The 23,373-nt window shown below is 41.2% G+C and overlaps 3 protein-coding genes across 4 annotated transcripts; all 3 read right to left on the bottom strand.

Annotated features, from left to right (window-relative positions):
• Nucleotides 1-1,637: 1,637 nt before the first annotated feature.
• LOC146553040 (tripartite motif-containing protein 16-like) lies at nucleotides 1,638-3,420 on the bottom strand. Its single transcript, XM_085255455.1, has one exon. It carries the CDS (start codon nucleotides 3,392-3,394, stop codon nucleotides 1,727-1,729), a length of 1,668 nt encoding a protein of 555 aa, XP_085111581.1. The 5' UTR covers nucleotides 3,395-3,420; the 3' UTR covers nucleotides 1,638-1,726.
• Nucleotides 3,421-3,517: 97 nt separating this feature from the next.
• LOC146553039 (uncharacterized) lies at nucleotides 3,518-17,051 on the bottom strand. 2 transcript variants are annotated; one of them, XM_085255538.1, is made up of 5 exons: nucleotides 15,895-17,050; nucleotides 10,427-10,572; nucleotides 8,883-9,161; nucleotides 7,740-8,396; nucleotides 3,518-3,537 (listed from the first exon to the last, which is right to left on the bottom strand). In XM_085255538.1, the coding sequence occupies exons 3-5, from the start codon at nucleotides 9,127-9,129 to the stop codon at nucleotides 3,533-3,535; spliced, it is 909 nt and encodes a 302-aa protein (XP_085111664.1). In that variant the 5' UTR covers nucleotides 9,130-9,161; nucleotides 10,427-10,572; nucleotides 15,895-17,050; the 3' UTR covers nucleotides 3,518-3,532. The 2 variants fall into 2 exon arrangements, with proteins under 2 accessions (XP_085111664.1, XP_085111663.1); XM_085255537.1 differs by lacking the exon at nucleotides 3,518-3,537 and having other exon boundaries at nucleotides 5,686-8,396; nucleotides 15,895-17,051.
• Nucleotides 17,052-19,427: 2,376 nt separating this feature from the next.
• LOC146553038 (tripartite motif-containing protein 16-like) lies at nucleotides 19,428-23,339 on the bottom strand. Its single transcript, XM_085255423.1, has one exon. The coding sequence runs from the start codon at nucleotides 21,793-21,795 to the stop codon at nucleotides 20,104-20,106; it is 1,692 nt and encodes a 563-aa protein (XP_085111549.1). The 5' UTR covers nucleotides 21,796-23,339; the 3' UTR covers nucleotides 19,428-20,103.
• Between the last annotated feature and the right edge of the window lie 34 nt (nucleotides 23,340-23,373).

Genomic DNA, 23,373 nt, shown 5'->3' with positions numbered 1-23,373 from the left:
CGGCTGATATACAGCAGTCTGAGCCAGTGGCGGATCTCATCATCCTGGACGACTGTTTTTAATGTTTTTAACCACGGAGATTTCTTCTGCATCATCAGTCTCTCATTGTTAAACTCTCCCAGAAACTGAAGACAGTTGTGCCATTTCCGCGCTTCTTCTTCTTCTATTGAGTAGACGGCAGACTACACATGTCCAAGGGTAATACTGTCCTCCTCAGGCCATTGGCATCAAGTCAAAGCCTTAAAGTCTGGTACTTTGCGCATGGTCATTTTTTACGAACAGCAGAATCACAAGACAAAGCGTGCCAATGTTTATACTTTTCACTGTGACTGCCAAATAGATGAAAAAGTAGATGTTAAAAAACAACTTATAGTTTTGTCATTGGGCTGGTAGAAAGCTATGAGTTTCTGTCCCTTTGTCTGACCTTAGAGACTTATTTTAAAAGGAAACATTACAATCCTTTAAAGCAAGTATTTTCACCTCTGTTCCCCCCTCTGTACTTAGCTTTTTTGTTGTCATGTCAGTAATTGTCCAGTTGATGGCTCCCTTGGATCACAAGCCTGTCTCATGAGTCCAAGTGAATATATTCTTAATAAACAGCTTTGAAGAATTTGTGACCAACTTTGTTTAATTCGGAACATCATCATCATGAGTCAAACTCACTCTTGGATCTACAAAATATTTAACAAAAACAAACATCACTGAATCATAAGGTATTTGCTCCAACTCTTAGTCCAGAAACACATGAGTGAACTAGATCAGCTGCTCCTCCAGTTCAGCTGTGGATTTATATCATTATTTATATTTGTAAAGTGGATATGCAGTTTTTCAGTACTAATATAAGCATTTTATATCATTGCTTTATTGACAGATGTTTGGTGTTCAAGGTCAGGTATCAGTTTGAAAAAAACAAACAAACACACTGAGTTGAACTTGAACTTCCTACTGACAAAAACTAAAATTGGTGCAAAAATAACCAGAAACATATAAGAAGCATCCTGGAGGTGCTGCAGACAAGATAGGACCAATAACATGTCAACAGGAAATCCTTTTTACTAATTTGTTTATTTCTTTTTAGATTTTTACTCTCCATTTTAAGCCATGATGTTTGCTGATACTGTGTTCCTACTGTTTGTTCTCATTAATAGTTCTGTTTTTAACATTCTGTGCTGAAGCTGGAGGAAATGTTTCTACAGTGTCAGATGATACAGCTCCAAACTAAATAAGTGACTAACTAACGATGCTTTAATACACTTTACTATAAATTATGATATAGTGCACTTTCTTAAAATTTCTTATTGCTCTGTAATTAATTGTTTTCTTTATAAATGTACAAATGAGAATAAAATCTGTGTGATAAAGGAAGGTCTGTAGACTTCTCTGTTAAGATCAGTGAAGAGAAACAACAACATACAAATACCTAAGAAAAATATTCAGTAAACATTTAGAAGATAGAGAAGTTTATGTTGTCATGTGGAGAAATTTTTCAAATAAAAATATCCATAAGCATTGATAGTCTCCATGGCTGAACAGACACAGGAAAGAGCTCCACCTATAAAACGTAAAAACATCAAGACAACATGTTGAAGATGTCGAGGTACTGCCCATAATGTTTGGCTGACATCTGATTTATGTGCAGCACATAAATACCACAATAATGATGGAGAGAAACTAAAAGGGAACTAAAATACAGATTTAAACTTACAACAATATGAAAGACTTCAGTCTATTTCACTTTAATCAACTCAGCAGTGGTTCCATAACAGTAAAGCCTCAGTCCAGCATAGAGCGGCTGAGTGAATGTGGTCTGGACTCTGTGGAGGAGAGTCATGGTTTCAGAGACGCTGTAGAAGGACAAAATACCTGCTCTGTGATCCAGGTACACTCCTACTCTGGAGGAACGAGGACCTGAGACAGGAGTTTGGATGTTGTTGTACCGAAATGTAAAACTGTTGTTGTAACAATATAATGACCAAGATTTGTCATTCCATCCAAATCCACATTCATATCCTTCTCTGCTGATATTCTTGTATGCGACTGCTACATAAACTCCTGCCCCTCTCCACTCCACCTCCCAGTAACAACGTCCAGTCAGACTCTCTCTACTCAGGACCTGAGACCACCAAGTGAATCTGTCTGGATGATCAGAATAAGACTGTTGTTGATTCATAAATGTTGCTTTTCTGTTCCCCTCTGATAATAACAGCTCTTCGTGTGCTGTGTTTGGATCCAGTGTGATTTCACATGAATATTTTAAGAATCCAGCTCTGGTCTTTGGCTCTGGTTGTGACAGTGAAACATCCACTTCAGTGACTGTCAGTGAGATGTTTGTCCGTTCCTCTCTCAGAATGTCCTGTAGTTTATCTCTGACCTCTGACACAGCTGCTGTCACATCCTCAAAGTAGCTCAGAGGACGGATATTGATGCTGGATGAGTCTGTAGACTCACTGAGTGCTGACAGTGAGGGGTAGTTGTGTAGAAACTGGATGTGATCCTCTGTGTGTGAGAGCTGCTTCAGCTCAGCATCTTTCCTCTTCAGCTCAGTGATCTCCTGCTCCAGCTTCTCCTGAAGCTCTTTGACTCGACTCACTTCAGTTTCCTGCTGGGATCTGATCTGCTGCTTCACATCAGAGCTTCTTTTCTGGATGAGATGGATCAGCTCAGTGAAGATCTTCTCACTGTGCTCCACTGTTTGATCAGCAGACTGATTGATGGCCTCCACCTCCTGTTGAAGCAGCTTCACATCTTTCTCTCTGTCCTGGATTCTCTGCTGGATGTTTTGTCGACTCACCTCCAGCTCTCTCTGCCTCTCAGTCCTTTCTGCTGCAGCTGAGACTGTGTCGTGGCCTTTATGTTCATCCACAGGGCAGAGATAACAGATACTCTGCTGATCAGTACGGCAGAACATCTTCATCACCTCATCATGACGAGAGCAGATGTTCTCCTGGAGCTTCTTGGAGGGCTCCACCAGCTTGTGTTTGTCAAATGCAGGACATTCATAATGAAGCTTAACATGTTTCTCACAGTAAGAGACCAAACACACCAGACAGGACTTGAAGGCTTTCATTTTTCTTCCAGTGCAGACATCACAGGCCACATCTTCAGGTCCAGCATAGCAGTGATCAGCAGGAGCAGCTTGGAGTCCAGTCTTCTTCAGCTGCTCCACTAAAACTGCTAACATGGTGTTTTTCACCAGGACAGGCCTCGCTGTGAAAGTCTGTCTGCACTGAGGGCAGCTGTAGATTTTCTTCTTTTCCTCTTCATCCCAGAAGCTTTCAATACACTTCATGCAGTAGCTGTGTCCACAGGGAAGAGTCACCGGATTCTTCAGTAGATCCAAACAGATCGAACAAGAGAAGGTTTCTCGGTCCAGCTGAACACTTTTCTGCGCCATTTCACCCAACAGTGTCAGTGACTGTGTGAGTTTCACTTCCTCAGAACTGAAACTGCTCTGATCTAAACAACATAGGTTTCTGTAGCGAATGGGATCTGTCAGCTCTTATACGTCACCACATGTTGGTTGCACCCATCTTCAAACTGCAGATCAGAAGGGGAGGGAACAAGGGAACATGTGGACAGAGAGGAGGTGCTGAGTTAGAGAGCAGGAAGAGGGAGGGTTATCAGACACTAATTCAATCCTGGAACATGTGAGCCTGTGAGTTTTTCATTTAAAAATAGCACTGCTCAGCCTTTAAAGTTGTTAAATAACCTTAACATTTAAAAGACAATCTTTTTATGTAAATTTGTTTAAATTATCATTTTAGTCATTACAGGATATCAAATACTGCAGCTGAACTAAGAAATTGTTGTAGAAAAAAGCAATAAAAGGTCGTTCCCCCTCTGTCCCCTCCTGGTCACCTGTGCCTCAATTTTATGAGATGAGATGGATCAGCTCAGTGAAGATCTTCTCACTGTGCTCACTGTTTTATCAGCAGACTGATTTTATTCCACAACCTAGACATCCACATTACTCACACTCTCATAACACATACATATAGGGCCTTGGGATCGGGCATGTTATACGGTGTCCAGAGGACAGTCTTTGTATTCAACCTCACCTCTGGCGCCGGTGCCCACCTCTCAGTTTTAAATGCATGTAGACATTGAGGGTTCTCAGGAGGGGCCGTGCTGTACAGTACATGTACAGTGTCCATTTGTGTCTGTATCCAGGTTGGATGAGCGCCGAGTATTTGTATATGTGTGCATGAGGGTGGGAATGCATGTTTAGGTCTGTGTGCGCCTATTCGTCTGTGTCTATATGTCAGCTCGGGTCTTACACTCCACCCCCTTGGAACATCTCAGGCCCTCCAAGGTATGGAGGCCTATTTCCCCTCACCACACTCCCTGCTGGTGGCTGATGCCCTCAGACATCGGTGCGTTCTTGGTGTCCAGGGCTGGACGCTCAGGTCTGTACCAGCTCACTCCCCGGTACGGCTGCTTGGTGGGGCCTGGTGCCTGTGGCTCGGTCGGGCCCCTTGCGGGGGCTCGATTCACTCTGGCACAGCTGACTGCCGGCAGAGCCCGCGTGTACGTCACTGCAGCCCCCTCTGGCTTCTGCTCTGTGGCTGTTGGGTGACCCCTCATCTGGGGTTCTCCTCAGCTCTTCCCAGGAAGGTGGCACGGTTGCCCCTCCGGTGGTCCTCTTTGGGCGCTCGCACTCTGGGGGCCTCTGGATGTCTGGGGCCTGGATCTCCTCCATGCCTGCTTCATGCCCTGGGGGACGGGGCTGTGGCTCCCCACACCAGCAGATCGTTACATGGAGAAGCCTTTTGAATAGACGAGCACTCATCCACACAGGTGTTCACACACACAAGCTACACCTTTCTTGGCTGCTACCTCAAACCACATTATGCGATGTCAATCTTGCGTGCTGCACAATCACATTCAGTATTTAATATTTACTGTTATTTACACTTAGCTAGATTATTGCAATGGTGTTGTGTTATTATGTTGCTCTCTTTTTTGCTTGTTTTCTCTTATTTTCTTCTCTCAACAGGTGACCTGGGAGATATTTTTTAAGTGCCCTTTCTCACTGTCCCTCTTCCCCTTTTCTTCCTTCCTTCCTTCCTTCCTTCCTATCCCCCAGTCATGTCTGTCCTATCTGTAACAACTGAAAATAAATTAAAATAAATAAATAATAACAAAGGTTGATCAAATGGACCAATATGGCAAGGCCGTGATGGTCCATTTGGTAAATTAAGTTAGTTGGGCATCTTTTTTGGCCTTCAGACAATAATTCTGATGGCTAAAAAACGAAACGGGACAACAACAAGAAAAGAAAGAAAGAAAGAAAAAAGTAATAAAAATGTCTCTAAAACATATTTTAAGATGAATCTTTTTATGACTGAGTAAAAAAAAATGCTAAAATTCGAGTGCAGTGTTGAGTAAAATGGTTTTATTAAAATTTAATTGACCCTTTGAAATTATTTGTTGGAAGTCTTAAATCCCACTGAACAGGGGAAGAGAAAGAGACAGAGACACAAAGATAGCAACACAGAGGTAAATAAACATGGAGACAAGACACTGAGAATAAGACAGAAGGGGAAATGCCCAAAGTCTCATATCTCTGACAAGTTAAGTCACTTTTATTCATAAAAAAAACCCAGAACTTAAATATAATTATAAACCACACATAAACATAATCATAGAACAATTAAAAGTAAAACATACCAAAAACACATCAAATGGAGAGTGAAGCAAATATTATTAATAACAACAAATGCACATATTAATAATATAAACCAAAATCCTTCAATAAAAAGGCTACAAACAGAAACAACAATTTGAAACAGCAATAAGAAAACAGTGAAAGTGACTACAGATATAGACCTTCCTAGGGAGGCCTGAAGTGCAAACATACCCTCTACACTCCCTTCATAAAACAGGGGACCATGATTACCACCATAGTTGGCCGGTCTGAAGGCACTGACCTCAACTTCCATACAATGTTTGAGCAGGACAACCAGGACAGACCCACAACATACAGAGCCTTAAGTGACCGCAGGCAAATCTCATCCACCCCACCACCACAGTGATGGGCAAGTCTCCCTGCCCACTGTACAAAATGTGCTTCACAGACGTTGTTTCATGTTGTAAAGATTGTGCCTTAAAAAATAGCCACAAGAAGTTTTAAAGAAATCTTTATTTCACTTTTAAGACACATAACCAACACCAACATACGAATCAACAGGATGAGCACATGCTGAAATTCAGTCTTCATGAAAATCAAGATTAAATCACAAAATGTTTGGTCTCATGTGTGTTTCTTTCCAGCTTTGACTCTGTGGAGTAAAACCTCTCCACTAAACAAAAAAATAAAACATCTCAGCAACTTTTTTGTCACCTCCACAGCTCAACACGATACAAATATCACATCAAATGAATGTAAATACGTGTTTCATCTTCATTACAGGTTTTAATGGAATATGCAACAAACAGAATTAGGGCTGTGACATATCATATGATCTGCAATAATACTGGTATAAATGTTTACAAAAAAGTGTGTTTAGAGGAACATCATGTGTTTGCATTCACCCCAATGAGTCAACCCCAGTCATGTCTCACAGCCAGAGCCATATGTCGGGCTCCAGTCACAGTTTGGTAGCTGAATGTTCGCAAAATATGCAAGAAAACTTTTCCCACTGAAAGTGAAAAAAGCAAACCTGTTACAACACTTTAAGCAAAAACACACTTGAGTACAACCGGGCTGTGAAGGCACGTGAGCAGGAGATACTAGCAGCAGTGATGTGCGACCCAAAGGTAAACAAATGATTCAACCATGCATCACTGGAGCACTCGCGAGTTACATTTCATATAACAGCAAGAGCAGTCAGTGGATGGAAATTACTGATGTGCTACACGGTGGAAAAGCAGGAGGTTAAAAAGCTCGACCCAAGATGAAACAAACCAGGTAGAATTTCTTTTCCTTATATGACAGAATTGTGCAGGCTCCGCATTACAAGGTTATTTTGGATATTAAGCTAGAGTGTAAGCACTTGTAATACACTTTTCTTAAAACTTCCAGGAAAAACACCCCTGAGGATACTTATGTGCTCATATTTCATGTATGCCGTGTCACTAACATTGCACTATAATGTTGTTCATAGAGTATTTAAAGGTAGAATGGGAGGCAGAGCCTTCAGCTTTTAAGATTAGACTTAAAACTTTCCTTGTTGCAGATGGGGGTCCCTCCCTGAGCCTGGTTCTGCTGGAGGTTTCTTCCTGTTAAAAAGGAGTTTTTCCTTCCCACTGTCGCCAAAACGCTTGCTAATAGGGGGTCATATGACTGTTTGGGTTTTCTCTGTTTTCATTGTATTATTGTTGGGTCTTTACCTTACAATATCAAGCACCTTGAGGTGGCCACATTTTCACACTTTGAATTAGCTAAGCTGTCATCAGTGACAGCAGCTCACTGGAAGAGAAAGATGGAAAATCCATCATTTACTTACACATATAAATGCTGCTGCCTGCCGAGCTGATAAAATGTACATTATTTTTTTTAAATGTAAGTTTCTTGAAATATTATTTTGAGGCTATATCTCCCACCCCTACATACAATAAACAATACAGAGTTTTTTAAGGAAGGAGGTCATCTGATCTGCTCTGATCTGGCTTCTCAGTGGACTGCTTCATCTGACAGTTCTCCCACTTTTAACTAGTGTGAATCCTCATGTGTCTTTGTAACTGTATCCTCTGAAAGAAGCTTTTCCCACAGGTGCTGCAAGAATGAGGCTTCTCACCTGTGTGAATTCTCATGTGAGTTTTCAAGTTTATCATCTGACTGAATCCCCTCCCACAGGTGCCGCAGGAGTGCAGCTTCTCGCCTGTGTGGCTTCTCTGGTGTCTCTCCAGTGTTGGTTTCTGACTGAAGCTTTTCCCGCAGGTGCCACAAGAATACGGCTTCTCACCTGTGTGGATTCTCATGTGAGTTTTCAAGTTTATCATCAGGCTGAATCTTTTTCCGCAGGTGCTGCAAGAATGTGGCTTCTCACCTGTGTGAACCCTCATATGTCTCGTTAGTTTGGATCTGTACTCAAAGGTTTTTCCACAAATCTCACATTTCACAAACTTTTTACTTGTGTCAGTTTTACGCTGACTCTCTGACACAGGAAAGTTGTCTTGCTGATCTCTGCTCTCTGGTTCAGGAGAGCTGGAAGAAAGGAGATGTTCACTGTCCAGCTCTGGCTCACTTTCCTCATAAGTAGGAGCCACCATGAAGATAATAATGCCTTCAGTCTCCTGCTTCACTACAAGCTGATCTACGTCCTGACTGGTGCAAGGTTCCTCCTCTTCCTCTTTTATCTGTGGAAGCTCCGGATCCTCCTGGTCGAGGCTGAAGTTTCTCTCCTGGTCCCCAAAAACCAGTTCCTCCTCACATTCATGCTGTTGTGGGAAAGCTGAGGTGACAAATGGACAAAATTACTTGTCTTAGATAAATATAGAAGTATAACAAGAATGACTACTCGGCAGTGGTGTCTACAGCTGTCCATTTCCAACTCTACAACAGAGTTTAATCAAAATATCATCAGAAATATCATCATATCATTTACCCAGACCTGGAAACTGTTAAAATAAGATTTCATGCACTCACTTCTAACACGTTAGTAAATTTCTATGCACCAATCACAGTTTGTCCACCAATTACTGTTGGAAAGATGTTTATGTAAATGATAAGACAAACATCAGACAGAAGGGGAAATTTAAAAGTAGGATTAAAATATGGGGATAAAAAGCAGCGAAGCTCTCAGAAAACCTCGACTAACAATCAGCTGAGTTTATTTAAACACTGGCCTTGAAGAACTCTGATGTGTTTCCAAAATATCTTTATTGAATGAATTAAAGTCATATTAATTTTTAGGTAAGACCATTACGGTTTTACATACCCCTGCTGTGTAAGTTCATTTCAGGTTTCCAGATGTTATCCAGCTGTCTGAGCTGCTCTTCTTCAGTCCAGATGAGGCCTTCGTCCTCCTGTTTGAGTACAATCTTTTCTACGTCATCGCTGATGCAGAGTTCCTCCTCTTCCTCTTTGATCTGTGGAGGATCTGGGCCCTCCTGGTCCAGACTGGAGTTCCTCTCCTGGTTGGAGACCTGCTGGTCATACAGGCCCTCCTCTTCCTCACACTTCATGTTAGGGGGAGATCTTGAGGAACAAAGGGTCACTGAGGAAAAAGGTTAATAATGTGATGACAGGAAAACACATCTGAGCAAATATAGTCCACTCTGAGCATGTCCTCATATGGGAGTGAAATTTAAACTGTACAAATGTGAAAAATGAAAGTGTAAGTTACTCTCGAGCTCTGATACTCTTATTAGGAAAGTTCAGAGTACAAATCATTCAGGTAGCTGCTGCCAGCTTCACGCTGCAAGTAAATGTTTGTCATTGTTGTAGATTAAACTGAAAATCTCACAGTGCCATAGCAGATAAGTACCAGTCAGGTTTCACAGCCAGTCATTGCACAGAATCAACCCAACTAAAGTCATCAGTGATCTGAAGATTATTAGGGACTCAGAGTTTCAGTCTTAGTTCTATTTGATCTCATTGCTGCCTTTGATACTGTTGATCATGACATTTTAAATCAAAGGTTTCATCATTTAGTTGGTTTAACTGGACAGTTCTCAATTGGCTCTCGACCTTTGACCCAGTTAAACCTCTCAGGTCATCAGGTTCAGATCTGTTAACTGTTCCCAAAATCAGATGTAAGTGTGCTAAGAGTGTGTTCAGTTACTGTGCTCCTGTTCTTTGGAGCATGCAGCCATAGTTTGCCTGCTGTGGCTGCATTCAAAACTAACAACTATGTTTCCATGCTTTGTGAATAACACTGACATCTGTGAGATTTGAGCTGATTTAGTTCGAGTTAAGACTGTTTATTAGAACATTACAAAGTTATTTTAAAAACTTCATCATTTTCTTGAACCCAAATATAATTCAGTTGAAAAATATACATTTTAACATGAGGTGAGGATGGTGGGGGAGGCACGATGGTCTTGTAGGGTTAGACCCTGATTAAGGGGTATTTTTGAAAGTAAAGCCCATCTCTCAAAGTCCCTGCCGGCCTGCCTCCACCTCGGGAAGCCTGTGGGTGCAGACGGAGGTGAGGAGCACCACAGGCGGCAGAGGACTGTCTGTAGCCCCGGAGTGAGGGTCAGAGAGCCGAAGCAGACAGCGAACTGTGGCACAGTGCAGAAAACAGAAGCTTTCCCTCCCTGCCTCCTTTATCTTAATCTTCTAAATAAATCTTCTATAAAGGCACTTTCTCTCGGTCTCAAGGTTTGTTTAATGCTAAAAGTTTACCGTAAAAAAGAGACGCACTTGTGTGATTAGCCGCTCCCTGATTTCAGTATGTTAGCCTACAAGCTGAGCTCTGATCAGGTCCTACATGAGTTGTATTCTTGTGTTAGTCCACTGAGACCATCGCAGTTTTACCTGTTATGCGTAACTTTATCTCGGGTTTCCGGCTGATATCCAGCAGTCTCTGCTGAAGGTTGATCTCATACTGGACGATCAGACGTTCTGTTAACCTCAGAGCAGATTTCTTCTGCAGCAGTCAGCCGGTCTCTCCACTATTGCTTCTAAACGAACAATAAAAAAAATGTAATTATAGAAAAACACTTCTGAGAAGATAAAGTTTTAGTTAAAGTCTGTAATGAGGGCATGTTGCTCACATTTGCAGGTGAAATTAAAAGTGTGTAAAAATGAAGTTATTTGTGCACTCTGATGCAAATGAGAACTTGAGTTCTGACATTTTTCAGCAACATTAAGAGTAAAAAAAACCTTTCAAACAAAAAAGAACTCACTTATTACTGACTGACTGATTATCTATTTGTGAGTTGATCTCGAAACTGATCTACATCTTGATATTTTTCAAAATAATCTTCACTATTGGGGGTGGCTGTAGCTCAGGCGGTAGAGCAGATCATCTACTGATCGGTTCGATTCCCGGCTTCACCTAGTCTGCATTTCAAATATCCTTGGGCAAGATACTAACTCCAAGTTGCCTCAAGTTGCTCTTTGATCTGTGGAATGTGTGTCTGAATGTTGGTAGAAAGCACTAAGAAAAATGTGCTTGTGCGAATGGGAGTGAGTGGGTGAATGCACAAGTTTTGTAAAGCGCTTTGAGTGCTCAAGATTGAGTAGAAAAGCGCTATATAAGAACCAGTCCATTTAAAACTCCCTGTCATGTTTTCACGAATACACATTAAATAGATCTGACTTTTTTAAAAATTTTATTCTTTATTACTTTTCCATCAACCAAAAAAAACCAAAAAACTGAGTATATAATAATGATTTATGTACATCGTAAATGATTAATGTTAGGAGGACACAGAGATATATCATATATACTCTCCCATGAAAATCATTCATATATTATTTCAGAAAAATATATGCAACCCAAAATAACCCCCCAACAACAAAAGAAAAAAAAAAAAAAGAAAAAAAAAAAAGACCCTGAAGCAAAGGTTTACAGATAGTGCTCCAGAGAGAAAAAAAATCAAGCAAGTATAACATTCCAGGGTTTCGGGCTGAAGTTTAATCCAAGGATATCATGTTAGTTAGAGAGGCATCCAGATTAGTGGTTGCAATGATAAGCTGCGTCCTCTTCCGTTTCCAATCCATTTAATTTCACGTCCCTTCTCCTGTCCTTCTATTTAGCAGACCAGCAATCGCAGGTTCCCCAGGTTTTCTTTAGCAGCTGTGACGTTACTTCTCCATACAGGTTAAATAGATAGAATCATTTCTGTACATTATCGATCATTTCCTCACCTTCCAAAAATAACAAAAAATTTCCCCACATTTTTTTGAAGGAAGCATGTTTACCCTTTATCATAGACGTAAGTTTCTCCAGAGCAAGGGTTTTTGACAATGTCGATAACCAAATTCTCACGTGTGGTCTACTAGTGGATCTCCATGATTTGGCTATACTGTATTTCGCCTGTAGCAGGCAGAAGGTTGTGGTTTTTTGGTTAGCTTTGCTCAGCTGGATTTCAGCGGGGAAAATTCCTAGGATGCATAATTTAGGACATGGATCCAATTTGACACTTGTAATATGTGCAATTATTTCTAAAACTTCCTTCCAAAACTTTTGAATTTCTGAGCATTCCCATAGGCAGTGCATCAGTGTGCCTTTTTCCCCACATTTAACACATATGTCCGGAGTTTTGGGGTCAAATTTATTTAATAATGTTGGGGTAATATATGTTCTCATTAACCATTTGTACTGGATTAGTTTAAATTGAGTGTTTATAGATTGTGTTTGAGCTTTCAAGCAAGCTTTTTGCCATTCCTCTGTAGTTATACTACACTCTAAGTCTTGACACCATTTCTTTTTCTGAGGATATTTGAGAGCCGTCTCTAAGGTTATTGTAGAAGCGAGAAATTAAACCCTTCTTCAGCTGATGGTTTATTGCTATATCCTCTAATGAGTTTAGGGTGGGCGGTGTTAGAGATTTTTGAGGTTTTGAAATGAAGCTTCTGATTTGAAGAAATTTAAAGAAATGTTTGGTTGGAATGTCAAATTTCTGAGTCAAGCCATTGAAACATATTAAGGTGTACTTGTCAAATAGATCTGCAACTTTGCACAGGCCTCTGTCGGCCCATATTTTAAAGCCCAAATCTTTCCAACTGGGTTTAAAGGCCTTATTGCCCCAGATAGGTGAGAATTGGGATAGTGCTGGCATTTCATTTTTAAACTCGAGTGCCTCGAACCGCACACGAATAGTATTTTTAACAAAGAGGTTTGATGTATCTTTCATCAGATCTTTATATTTTGCAGAGTACAGATAAGTGCTGAGTGGTAAGGGGGTAGTACTTGACCTTTCTAAATTTACCCAGGGTAGGGTAGTTGTTGAGAACCAGCATGAGGCCGCAGAGAGTTGGGCAGCCCAGTAGTACCATTTGAGGTTTGGAACACAGAGACCTCCTCTGTCATACGGAAGATATAGTAGCGAAAGACGCAGTCTAGCTCGTCTGTTATTCCAAATGAATTTACTGAATATTGTTTTTGTCTTTGTGAAGAAGTCATCTGGAGGGTTGAGAGGAATGACTCGGAAGAGATATAGAAATTTTGGAAGGATGTTCATTTTGAGAATATTTACACGTCCAATCATCGAGATTGGTAGCATAGACCATCTATTGATTAAGCCAACAACAGAGTTGATAGTAGGAGAATAATTTGCGTTTACCAAATCGTTAATTTTTGGAGTGATTTTTATACCTAGATAAGTGAGACTGTCTCTGGCAATTTGAAACGTTGTTTGAATAGGTGGTTTAGTTCTTTCAGAATGATTAAAAAAGAGGATGGCCGATTTGGATTCATTAATTTTATAACCGGAGATATTGCCAAAGAAGTTAATTGTTTTAAGTAGCTGAGGAATTGAACTCTTTAATTTAGACAGCATTAAAATAATATCATCTGCAAATAATCCAATTTTAGACTCAATATTATTTGTTCTAATGCCAGAGATGTTTTGGTTGTTCCTTATCGCAATAGCCAGTGGTTCTATTGCTAGGATGAAAAGAAGAGGTGAGAGGGGACAGCCTTGACGTGTACCTCTACCTAGATAGAATGGTCTAGATATAATATTGTTGGTTCTAACTGAGGCTATAGGTTTATTATATAATATTTTAACCCAGGTCATGAAGTAATTGCCAAAGCCGAATTGAGATAGTACCTTATAGAGATAATTATGTTCGACCCTATCGAAAGCTTTTTCTGCGTCTAAGGAAAGCAGAGCCATGTCTAGTTGTTCTGAGTTTGTGTAAAGTACATTCAGTACTCTGCGAATCCCATGCTGCGTTTGTCGGCCTTTTACAAACCCATTTTGGTCATTATCAACAAGAAGATGAAGGTACCGTTCAAGTCTGTTTGCCAGTACTTTGCTTATTATCTTGGCATCAGAGTTTATTAGTGAAATTGGTCTATAAGATTCACATTTTGTAGGCGGTTTCCCAGGCTTAGGGAATACCGTTATAAGTGCATTTCGCAAGGAGGGGGGAAGCTCTTTTGAATCATAGCTTTCCACCAGCATGTCGTACAGAGGGAATATTAATTTATCTTTAAATATTTTGAAAAGGTCTAGTGGAATTCCATCTGGGCCGGGAGTTTTTCCCATTTTTAATTTATCGATTGCATTGGAGAGTTCATTCATCGATAACTGAGAGTCTAATTCGCATCGGGCTTCTTCAGAAAGTAAAGGGGTACTTATTGAGTCAAAGAAGGATTCTAGTGATTCTCGAGTCGTATCTCCTGTTGAAGTATATAGTTGTGAATAGTAGTGTTCAAAGAGTTCATTTATTCTATGAGGATCTGTGATATTTTCGTCTGCAGTTCTAATTTCATTTATTGTTTGTTCGTTCAGTAGCGTTTTTATACGCCATGCCAAAAGTTTTCCTGCCTTTTCCCCTTGGTCATAGTAGGTCATAGGTCATAGGTCATAGTAGGTCTGTCTCAGTCTAAATAGTCCGGCTGAGGCTTTCTCAGTAGTTAATTTATCGTATTTTGCTCTTAATCTTAAAAGTTTTTGTTGGTTTTCTTTAGAGTCATTCAGGTTTATCTCAAGTTCCACTTCTTTTATTTGACCTTCGAGGTCCAACATCTCAGTAGTTTTTATTTGCTTTGTTTTTGGTGTAGCCTATCATCTGTCCACGAATAAAGACCTTAAAAGCTTCCCATCTTACTGAGGCTGTAGTTTCGGATTTGTTGAAGTAGAAATAGTCATCAATATTTTTGCCTACATATTCCAAATATTTTTGATTGTGCAGCCAGTGTGGTCTTAAACGCCAAATAGGGTTACGTCTAAAAGCTGCTGTGACTGAGAAGTTAAGCGTGGTTATTGAGTGGTCAGATATAAGCACACTTTTATATGAGCAGCTGTTAATTCTGGAGATAAGAAAGTTTGAGATAAGAAAATAATCTATGCGACTGCGGCTATTATGACTGGCTGAGTAGCAAGAATATTCTCTCCCTGTTGGATTTTTTAATCTCCATATATCTTTAAGATTCAATTCAAACATAAAGTGTTGTATGACTTGTCTAGATTTTGGATGGGAAGAGTCTAAGCCTGATGATCTATCAAGCCTGGGCTCTAGGGTACAATTAAAGTCCCCCCCAACAATTATCTCACCGTGAAGGTCTGTAATAGAGAGAAATAGATTATTATAAAAGTTGGAGTCGTCAATATTGGGGCCATATACATTAACTAATATTAAATCTTGATTCAGCACGGAGCATTGTAGAATAATGAATCTCCCTGCGGGGTCCAATATGGTTTTTTTTAATACACATGGGTACTGATTTATGAATGAGTGTTGCCACTCCTCTAGCATGTGTTGAGAAGTGGCTAAAGAAAACCTGACCTGGCCATCTCCTCCTTATCCGGTCAGTTTCATTCACGAGTAAGTGTGTTTCTTGAATGAAGACTATCTTTGGGTGATATTGTTTTATTCTATCCATTACTCTTTTCAGTTTAATATATTTTCTAAGGCCTCTTACATTCCAGGAAATTAGATCAATATTTGAATAACTACTCATACAGTTTGTACCTTTAGTAATCTGGGTTTGACTACATCTCGTCTCTCCTGTCGAGACTCACAAGTTGTTATTTCAAGAGCACTGCACTTTAAAAACAATCTCTTATAAACCAGAAAACAAAAGAAAAAAACAACAAAAAAAAAACAACCCAGAGATCTTCCATCGGTGTAGATCTCAAAACCTTCCCCCCCAAAGTCATAGCGGATTGGTTATGCATCAGATCCGTGTGAAGGAGCTGATAGAGCGTCCTCATGATTGAAGTTACAAACTTAGGTCCGACCGTATTAACTAAAGAAGTGGCCATACAAATGTAACTGAATGAAAAGATTTAGACATAGCATACCTAAGGCCATCTATATCATACCTGTACACCAGCAGCCGTTATATGTCCGGTTTGGAGTTGTTCATCAGAGTTGCATATATTTGATGTAGCGTTTCTGAGTGGGCGTGAAGTTTATCCCTCGTTTTGTTGCCGGACTTTTCGCATGAAATCTTCCACCTCCGCTGGTGTGTGGAAGAGGAGCCTGTTGTCATGGTGGAGAATCCTCATTTTTGCTGGAAAGATCAGTCCGAAGTTTATATGCATTTCACGGAGTTGTTGTTTTACCTGGTTGTATTGTTTCCGTTGTTTCTGGACTTCCGTTGACAGATCAGGAAAAAACATAATGTGATGTCCGTTGTGCGTTATTTTTCCCTTCAGACGTGCCGCTCTCATCACCCTCATCTTGTCTTGATAATTCAAAAATTACATGATGATCACACGGGGTGGGCCATTTGGAGTATTTCGCCCTTGTAGTCTGTGTGCTCGTTCAATGATAGGTGGGGATGGGAGCGCGTCTCGTCCCAAAACATCAATTAAGAAAGTTTGCAAGAATATTGTAATTTCTCCTTGTTCAGTATTCTCAGTCAATCCGACGAGTCTCAGATTAGATCTCCGGCTTCTATTTTCGAGGTCGTCCACCTTTAACTGTAGTTCCTGAATTTTCTTATGAAGGGAAGTCTCTTTACTTACGAGGGAAGAGACGTCGTCTTCAACTTTACTGATGCGAGTTTCTGCGGAGGTGAGCCTCTCCGAAAACACTCCAATCGCCTCTTTTATTTCTTGGTTTGATATTTTAATTTCTTGCAGTTGAGCAGTGAAATGTACTTTCAACGACTGAATTGCGGCCAAAACACTCGCCTCGGTCTGTTGAGCACTAGCACTAGCACCTTCCATTTTCTCGGTTTCAGGTTCGTTGTTAGGGTCATCGTCTGATCCATCCTTTCCGGCTGTTTTAGGCTTGGACCTATGTTTGGTCGGCATCTTGGTTGTTTAGATCAGAACAGAAGCTTAAGTCGGTGAGGCAGCCGCTAAAAGATTGGATTTTAACCGCTGTTGGGCGTAGGCAAAGGACGTTGAGGTCGGAGCTCGAAGTCTCACTGCCACTCAGGTGGACGCCATAACCAATCTCCCTTAAATAGATCTGACTGATACAAACTGTAGGTTTAATATTAATGTTAACACTTCAGAAAAGCCATTACAGTTTTACCGCTGGTCTGTAAATCTTTCTCAGGTTTCCAGATGTTATGCAGCTGTCTGAGCCGCTCTTCCCCGCTCCAGACGACGATGCCTTCATCCTCGTGTTTCACTACAAGCTGTTCTCCCTCTTGACTGATGCAGAGTTCCTCCTGTTCCTCTTTGATCTGTGGGGGATCTGTGTCCTCCTGGTCCAGATTGAAGTTCCTCTCCTGCTTCCAGACCTGCTGGCCAGCCAGATCTTCCTCCTCCTTACACTTCATGTTGATGTGGGACTTGAGGAACAAAGTAAAAAGAAAAAGATTAGACAGGTAAAGGTGCAGCCTCAGTCAGCAGGGCTGTACACTGTGAGCATGTTGCTCACATATGTGAGAGAGGTTTGTACAAATGTTTCAGAAGCACCATGTGACTCCCTCTCTTTGTTGGAAAGTCTTATTAATTCACTTTATAACTATTACTTTGAAGATAAATTTCTACCATCACAAAAATATTATGACCTCTTTAAAAACAAACAACGGCAACTACATGACTTAAATTCCATGTTTAGATGAAGGTAATGGTCAATGCCTTTTGACAGGGGAAAAACCTCCACACAGAAGAATCTTACTTGGCTGAATCATAAATTATTCACCATGATTAAAACTGCAGATGAGCAATAATCTGCATTTTATTTTAGCCAAAGAGGAATGTTTCTGTTTGTCTGTGATCTGACTTTTTCTGCTGGGTCCAAATTTCATTTTATCCTGTGTAAGTTTGTTTCTCTTCCTGTTAACTAGCAAAGTCAAAATCACCTTGATTCATTTAACTTTAATTCAATTATAAATGTAATCATTTTATTGAACAATTAATTTCATTTCAATGAAAAACAATTACTTAAAAGAAAGAGATTAAGTTGGAGAGAGACATGTGGCCATCTTTTAGTGAGTTAGACCCTGATTAAGGGCTATTTTTAAAAGTAAAGCCCATCTCTCAAAGTCCCTGCCGGCCTGCCTCCACCTCGGGAAGTCTGTGGGTGCAGACGGAGGTGAGGAGCACCACAGGCGGCAGAGAACTGTCTGTAGCCCCGGAGTGAGGCGTCGTGAACCGAAGCAGACAGCGAACTGTGGCACAGTGCAGAAAACCGAAGCTTTCCCTCCCTGTTTGGTTTTGATGTGTCTCATGAAAGTCTATTGTTAAAAGTTGACCTTTAAAAAAAACGGACGCACTTGTTTGATTAGCTGCTCTCTGATTTTAGCCTGTTAGCTTACAGACTGAGCTCAGATCGTTCCTGTGTTAGTTCATTGAGAACATCACAGTTTTACATACCTGCTGCGTGACTTCATCTCGGGTCTCCGGCTGATATACAGCAGTCTGAGCCAGTGGCGGATCTCATCATCCTGGACGACTGTTTTTAATGTTTTTAACCACGGAGATTTCTTCTGCATCATCAGTCTCTCATTGTTAAACTCTCCCAGAAACTGAAGACAGTTGTGCCATTTCCGCGCTTCTTGTTCTTCTATTGAGTAGACGGCAGACTGCACATGTCCAAGGGTAATACTGTCCTCCTCAGGCCATTGGCATCAAGTCAAAGCCTTAAAGTCTGGTACTTTGCGCATGGTCATTTTTTACGAACAGCAGAATCACAAGACAAAGCGTGCCAATGTTTATACTTTTCACTGTGACTGCCAAATAGATGAAAAAGTAGATGTTAAAAAACAACTTATAGTTTTGTCATTGGGCTGGTAGAAAGCTATGAGTTTCTGTCCCTTTGTCTGACCTTAGAGACTTATTTTAAAAGGAAACATTACAATCCTTTAAAGCAAGTATTTTCACCTCTGTTCCCCCCTCTGTACTTAGCTTTTTTGTTGTCATGTCAGTAATTGTCCAGTTGATGGCTCCCTTGGATCACAAGCCTGTCTCATGAGTCCAAGTGAATATATTCTTAATAAACAGCTTTGAAGAATTTGTGACCAACTTTGTTTCATTCGGAACATCATCATCATGAGTCAAACTCACTCTTGGATCTACAAAATATTGAACAAAAACAAACATCACTGAATCATAAGGTATTTGCTCCAACTCTTAGTCCAGAAACACATGAGTGAACTAGATCAGCTGCTCCTCCAGTTCAGCTGTGGATTTATATCATTATTTATATTTGTAAAGTGGATATGCAGTTTTTCAGTACTAATATAAGCATTTTATATCATTGCTTTATTGACAGATGTTTGGTGTTCAAGGTCAGGCATCAGTTTGAAAAAAACAAACAAACACACTGAGTTGAACTTGAACTTCCTACTGACAAAAACTAAAATTGGTGCAAAAATAACCAGAAACATATAAGAAGCATCCTGGAGGTGCTGCAGACAAGATAGGACCAATAACATGTCAACAGGAAATCCTTTTTACTAATTTGTTTATTTCTTTTTAGATTTTTACTCTCCATTTTAAGCCATGATGTTTGCTGATACTGTGTTCCTACTGTTTGTTCTCATTAATAGTTCTGTTTTTAACATTCTGTGCTGAAGCTGGAGGAAATGTTTCTACAGTGTCAGATGATACAGCTCCAAACTAAATAAGTGACTAACTAACGATGCTTTAATACACTTTACTATAAATTATGATATAGTGCACTTTCTTAAAATTTCTTATTGCTCTGTAATTAATTGTTTTCTTTATAAATGTACAAATGAGAATAAAATCTGTGTGATAAAGGAAGGTCTGTAGACTTCTCTGTTAAGATCAGTGAAGAGAAACAACAACATACAAATACCTAAGAAAAATATTCAGTAAACATTTAGAAGATAGAGAAGTTTATGTTGTCATGTGGAGAAATTTTTCAAATAAAAATATCCATAAGCATTGATAGTCTCCATGGCTGAACAGACACAGGAAAGAGCTCCACCTATAAAACGTAAAAACATCAAGACAACATGTTGAAGATGTCGAGGTACTGCCCATAATGTTTGACTGACATCTGATTTATGTGCAGCACATAAATACCACAATAATGATGGAGAGAAACTAAAAGGGAACTAAAATACAGATTTAACTTACAACAATATGAAAGACTTCAGTCTATTTCACTTTAATCAACTCAGCAGTGGCTCCATAACAGTAAAGACTCAGTCCAGCATAACAGTAAAACATCAGTCCAGCATAGAGCGGCTGAGTGAATGTGGTCTGGACTCTGTGGAGGAGAGTCATGGTTTCAGAGACGCTGTAGAAGGACAAAATACCTGCTCTGTGATCCAGGTACACTCCTACTCTGGAGGAACGAGGACCTGAGACACGAGTTTTAATGTTGTTGTACCGAAATGTAAAACTGTTGTTGTTACAATCTAATGACCAAGATTTGTCATTATATCCAAATCCACATTCACCTCCTTTTCTGCTGATATTCTTGTATGCGACTGCTACATCAACTCCTCCCCCTCTCCACTCCACCTCCCAGTAACAACGTCCAGTCAGACTCTCTCTACTCAGGACCTGTTTATACGAAGTGAATCTGTCTGGATGATCAGAATAAGACTGTTGTTGTTTCATTAATGTTGCTTTTCTGTTCCCCTCTGATAATAACAGCTGTTTGTTTGCTGTGTTTGGATCCAGTGTGATTTCACATGAATATTTTAAGAATCCAGCTCTGGTCTTTGGCTCTGGTTGTGACAGTAAAACATCCACTTCAGTGACTGTCAGTGAGATGTTTGTCCATTCCTCTCTCAGAATGTCCTGTAGTTTATCTCTGACCTCTGACACAGCTGCTGTCACATCCTCAAAGTAGCTCAGAGGACGGATATTGATGCTGGATGAGTCTGTAGACTCACTGAGTGCTGACAGTGAGGGGTAGTTGTGTAGAAACTGGATGTGATCCTCTGTGTGTGAGAGCTGCTTCAGCTCAGCATCTTTCCTCTTCAGCTCAGTGATCTCCTGCTCCAGCTTCTCCTGAAGCTCTTTGACTCGACTCACTTCAGTTTCCTGCTGGGATCTGATCTGCTGCTTCACATCAGAGCTTCTTTTCTGGATGAGATGGATCAGCTCAGTGAAGATCTTCTCACTGTGCTCCACTGTTTGATCAGCAGACTGATTGATGGCCTCCACCTCCTGTTGAAGCAGCTTCACATCTTTCTCTCTGTCCTGGATTCTCTGCTGGATGTTTTGTCGACTCACCTCCAGCTCTCTCTGCCTCTCAGTCCTTTCTGCTGCAGCTGAGACTGTGTCGTGGCCTTTATGTTCATCCACAGAGCAGAGATAACAGATACTCTGCTGATCAGTACGGCAGAACATCTTCATCACCTCATCATGACGAGAGCAGATGTTCTCCTGGAGCTTCTTGGAGGGCTCCACCAGCTTGTGTTTCTTTAATGGAGCCACATCATAATGAGGCTGAAGGTGTTTCTCACAGTAAGATGCCAGACAGACTAAACAGGACTTGAAGGCTTTTATTTTTCTTCCAGTGCAGACATCACAGGCCACATCTTCAGGTCCAGCATAGCAGTGATCAGCAGGAGCAGCTTGGAGTCCAGTCTTCTTCAGCTGCTCCACTAAAACTGCTAACATGGTGTTTTTCACCAGGACAGGCCTCGCTGTGAAAGTCTGTCTGCACTGAGGGCAGCTGTAGATTTTCTTCTTTTCCTCTTCATCCCAGAAGCTTTCAATACACTTCATGCAGTAGCTGTGTCCACAGGGAATAGCCACTGGATCCTTCAGTAGATCCAAACAGATCGAACAAGAGAAGGTTTCTCGGTCCAGCTGAACACTTTTCTGCGCCATTTCACCCAACAGTGTCAGTGACTGTGTGAGTTTCACTTCCTCAGAACTGAAACTGCTCTGATCTAAACAACATAGGTTTCTGTAGCGAATGGGATCTGTCAGCTCTTATACGTCACCACATGTTGGTTGCACCCATCTTCAAACTGCAGATCAGAAGGGGAGGGAACAAGGGAACATGTGGACAGAGAGGAGGTGCTGAGTTAGAGAGCAGGAAGAGGGAGGGTTATCAGACACTAATTCAATCCTGGAACATGTGAGCCTGTGAGTTTTTCATTTAAAAATAGCACTGCTCAGCCTTTAAAGTTGTTAAATAAACTTAACATTTAAAAGACAATCTTTTTATGTAAATTTGTTTAAATTATCATTTTAGTCATTACAGGATATCAAATACTGCAGCTGAACTAAGAAATTGTTGTAGAAAAAAGCAATAAAAGGTCGTTCCCCCTCTGTCCCCTCCTGGTCACCTGTGCCTCAATTTTATGAGATGAGATGGATCAGCTCAGTGAAGATCTTCTCACTGTGCTCACTGTTTTATCAGCAGACTGATTTTATTCCACAACCTAGACATCCACATTACTCACACTCTCATAACACATACATATAGGGCCTTGGGATCGGGCATGTTATACGGTGTCCAGAGGACAGTCTTTGTATTCAACCTCACCTCTGGCGCCGGTGCCCACCTCTCAGTTTTAAATGCATGTAGACATTGAGGGTTCTCAGGAGGGGCCGTGCTGTACAGTACATGTACAGTGTCCATTTGTGTCTGTATCCAGGTTGGATGAGCGCCGAGTATTTGTATATGTGTGCATGAGGGTGGGAATGCATGTTTGGGTCTGTGTGCGCCTATTCGTCTGTGTCTATATGTCAGCTCGGGTCTTACACTCCACCCCCTTGGAACATCTCAGGCCCTCCAAGGTATGGAGGCTTATTTCCCCTCACCACACTCCCTGCTGGTGGCTGATGCCCTCAGACATCGGTGCGTTCTTGGTGTCCAGGGCTGGGCGCTCAGGTTTGTACCAGCTCACTCCCCGGTACGGCTGCTTGGTGGGGCCTGGTGCCCGTGGCTCGGTCGGGCCCCTTGCGGGGGCTCGATTCACTCTGGCACAGCTGGCTGCCGGCAGAGCCCGCGTGTACGTCACTGCAGCCCCCTCTGGCTTCTGCTCTGTGGCTGTTGGGTGACCCCTCATCTGGGGTTCTCCTCAGCTCTTCCCAGGAAGGTGGCACGGTTGCCCCTCCGGTGGTCCTCTTTGGGCGCTCGCACTCTGGGGGCCTCTGGATGTCTGGGGCCTGGATCTCCTCCATGCCTGCTTCATGCCCTGGGGGACGGGGCTGTGGCTCCCCACACCTTCTAGCAGATCGTTACATGGAGAAGCCTTTTGAATAGACGAGCACTCATCCACACAGGTGTTCACACACACAAGCTACACCTTTCTTGGCTGCTACCTCAAACCACATTATGCGATGTCAATCTTGCGTGCTGCACAATCACATTCAGTATTTAATATTTACTGTTATTTACACTTAGCTAGATTATTGCAATGGTGTTGTGTTATTATGTTGCTCTCTTTTTTGTTT

The sequence above is a fragment of the Mchenga conophoros genome, linkage group LG18 (assembly GCF_057382185.1).
Source record: "Mchenga conophoros isolate Kocher_MC1m ecotype Shallow Benthic linkage group LG18, M_conophoros_male_GT1.1, whole genome shotgun sequence".
NCBI classification, from domain to species: domain Eukaryota; kingdom Metazoa; phylum Chordata; class Actinopteri; order Cichliformes; family Cichlidae; genus Mchenga; species Mchenga conophoros.
This window is presented reverse-complemented; position numbering and strand designations above follow the sequence as displayed.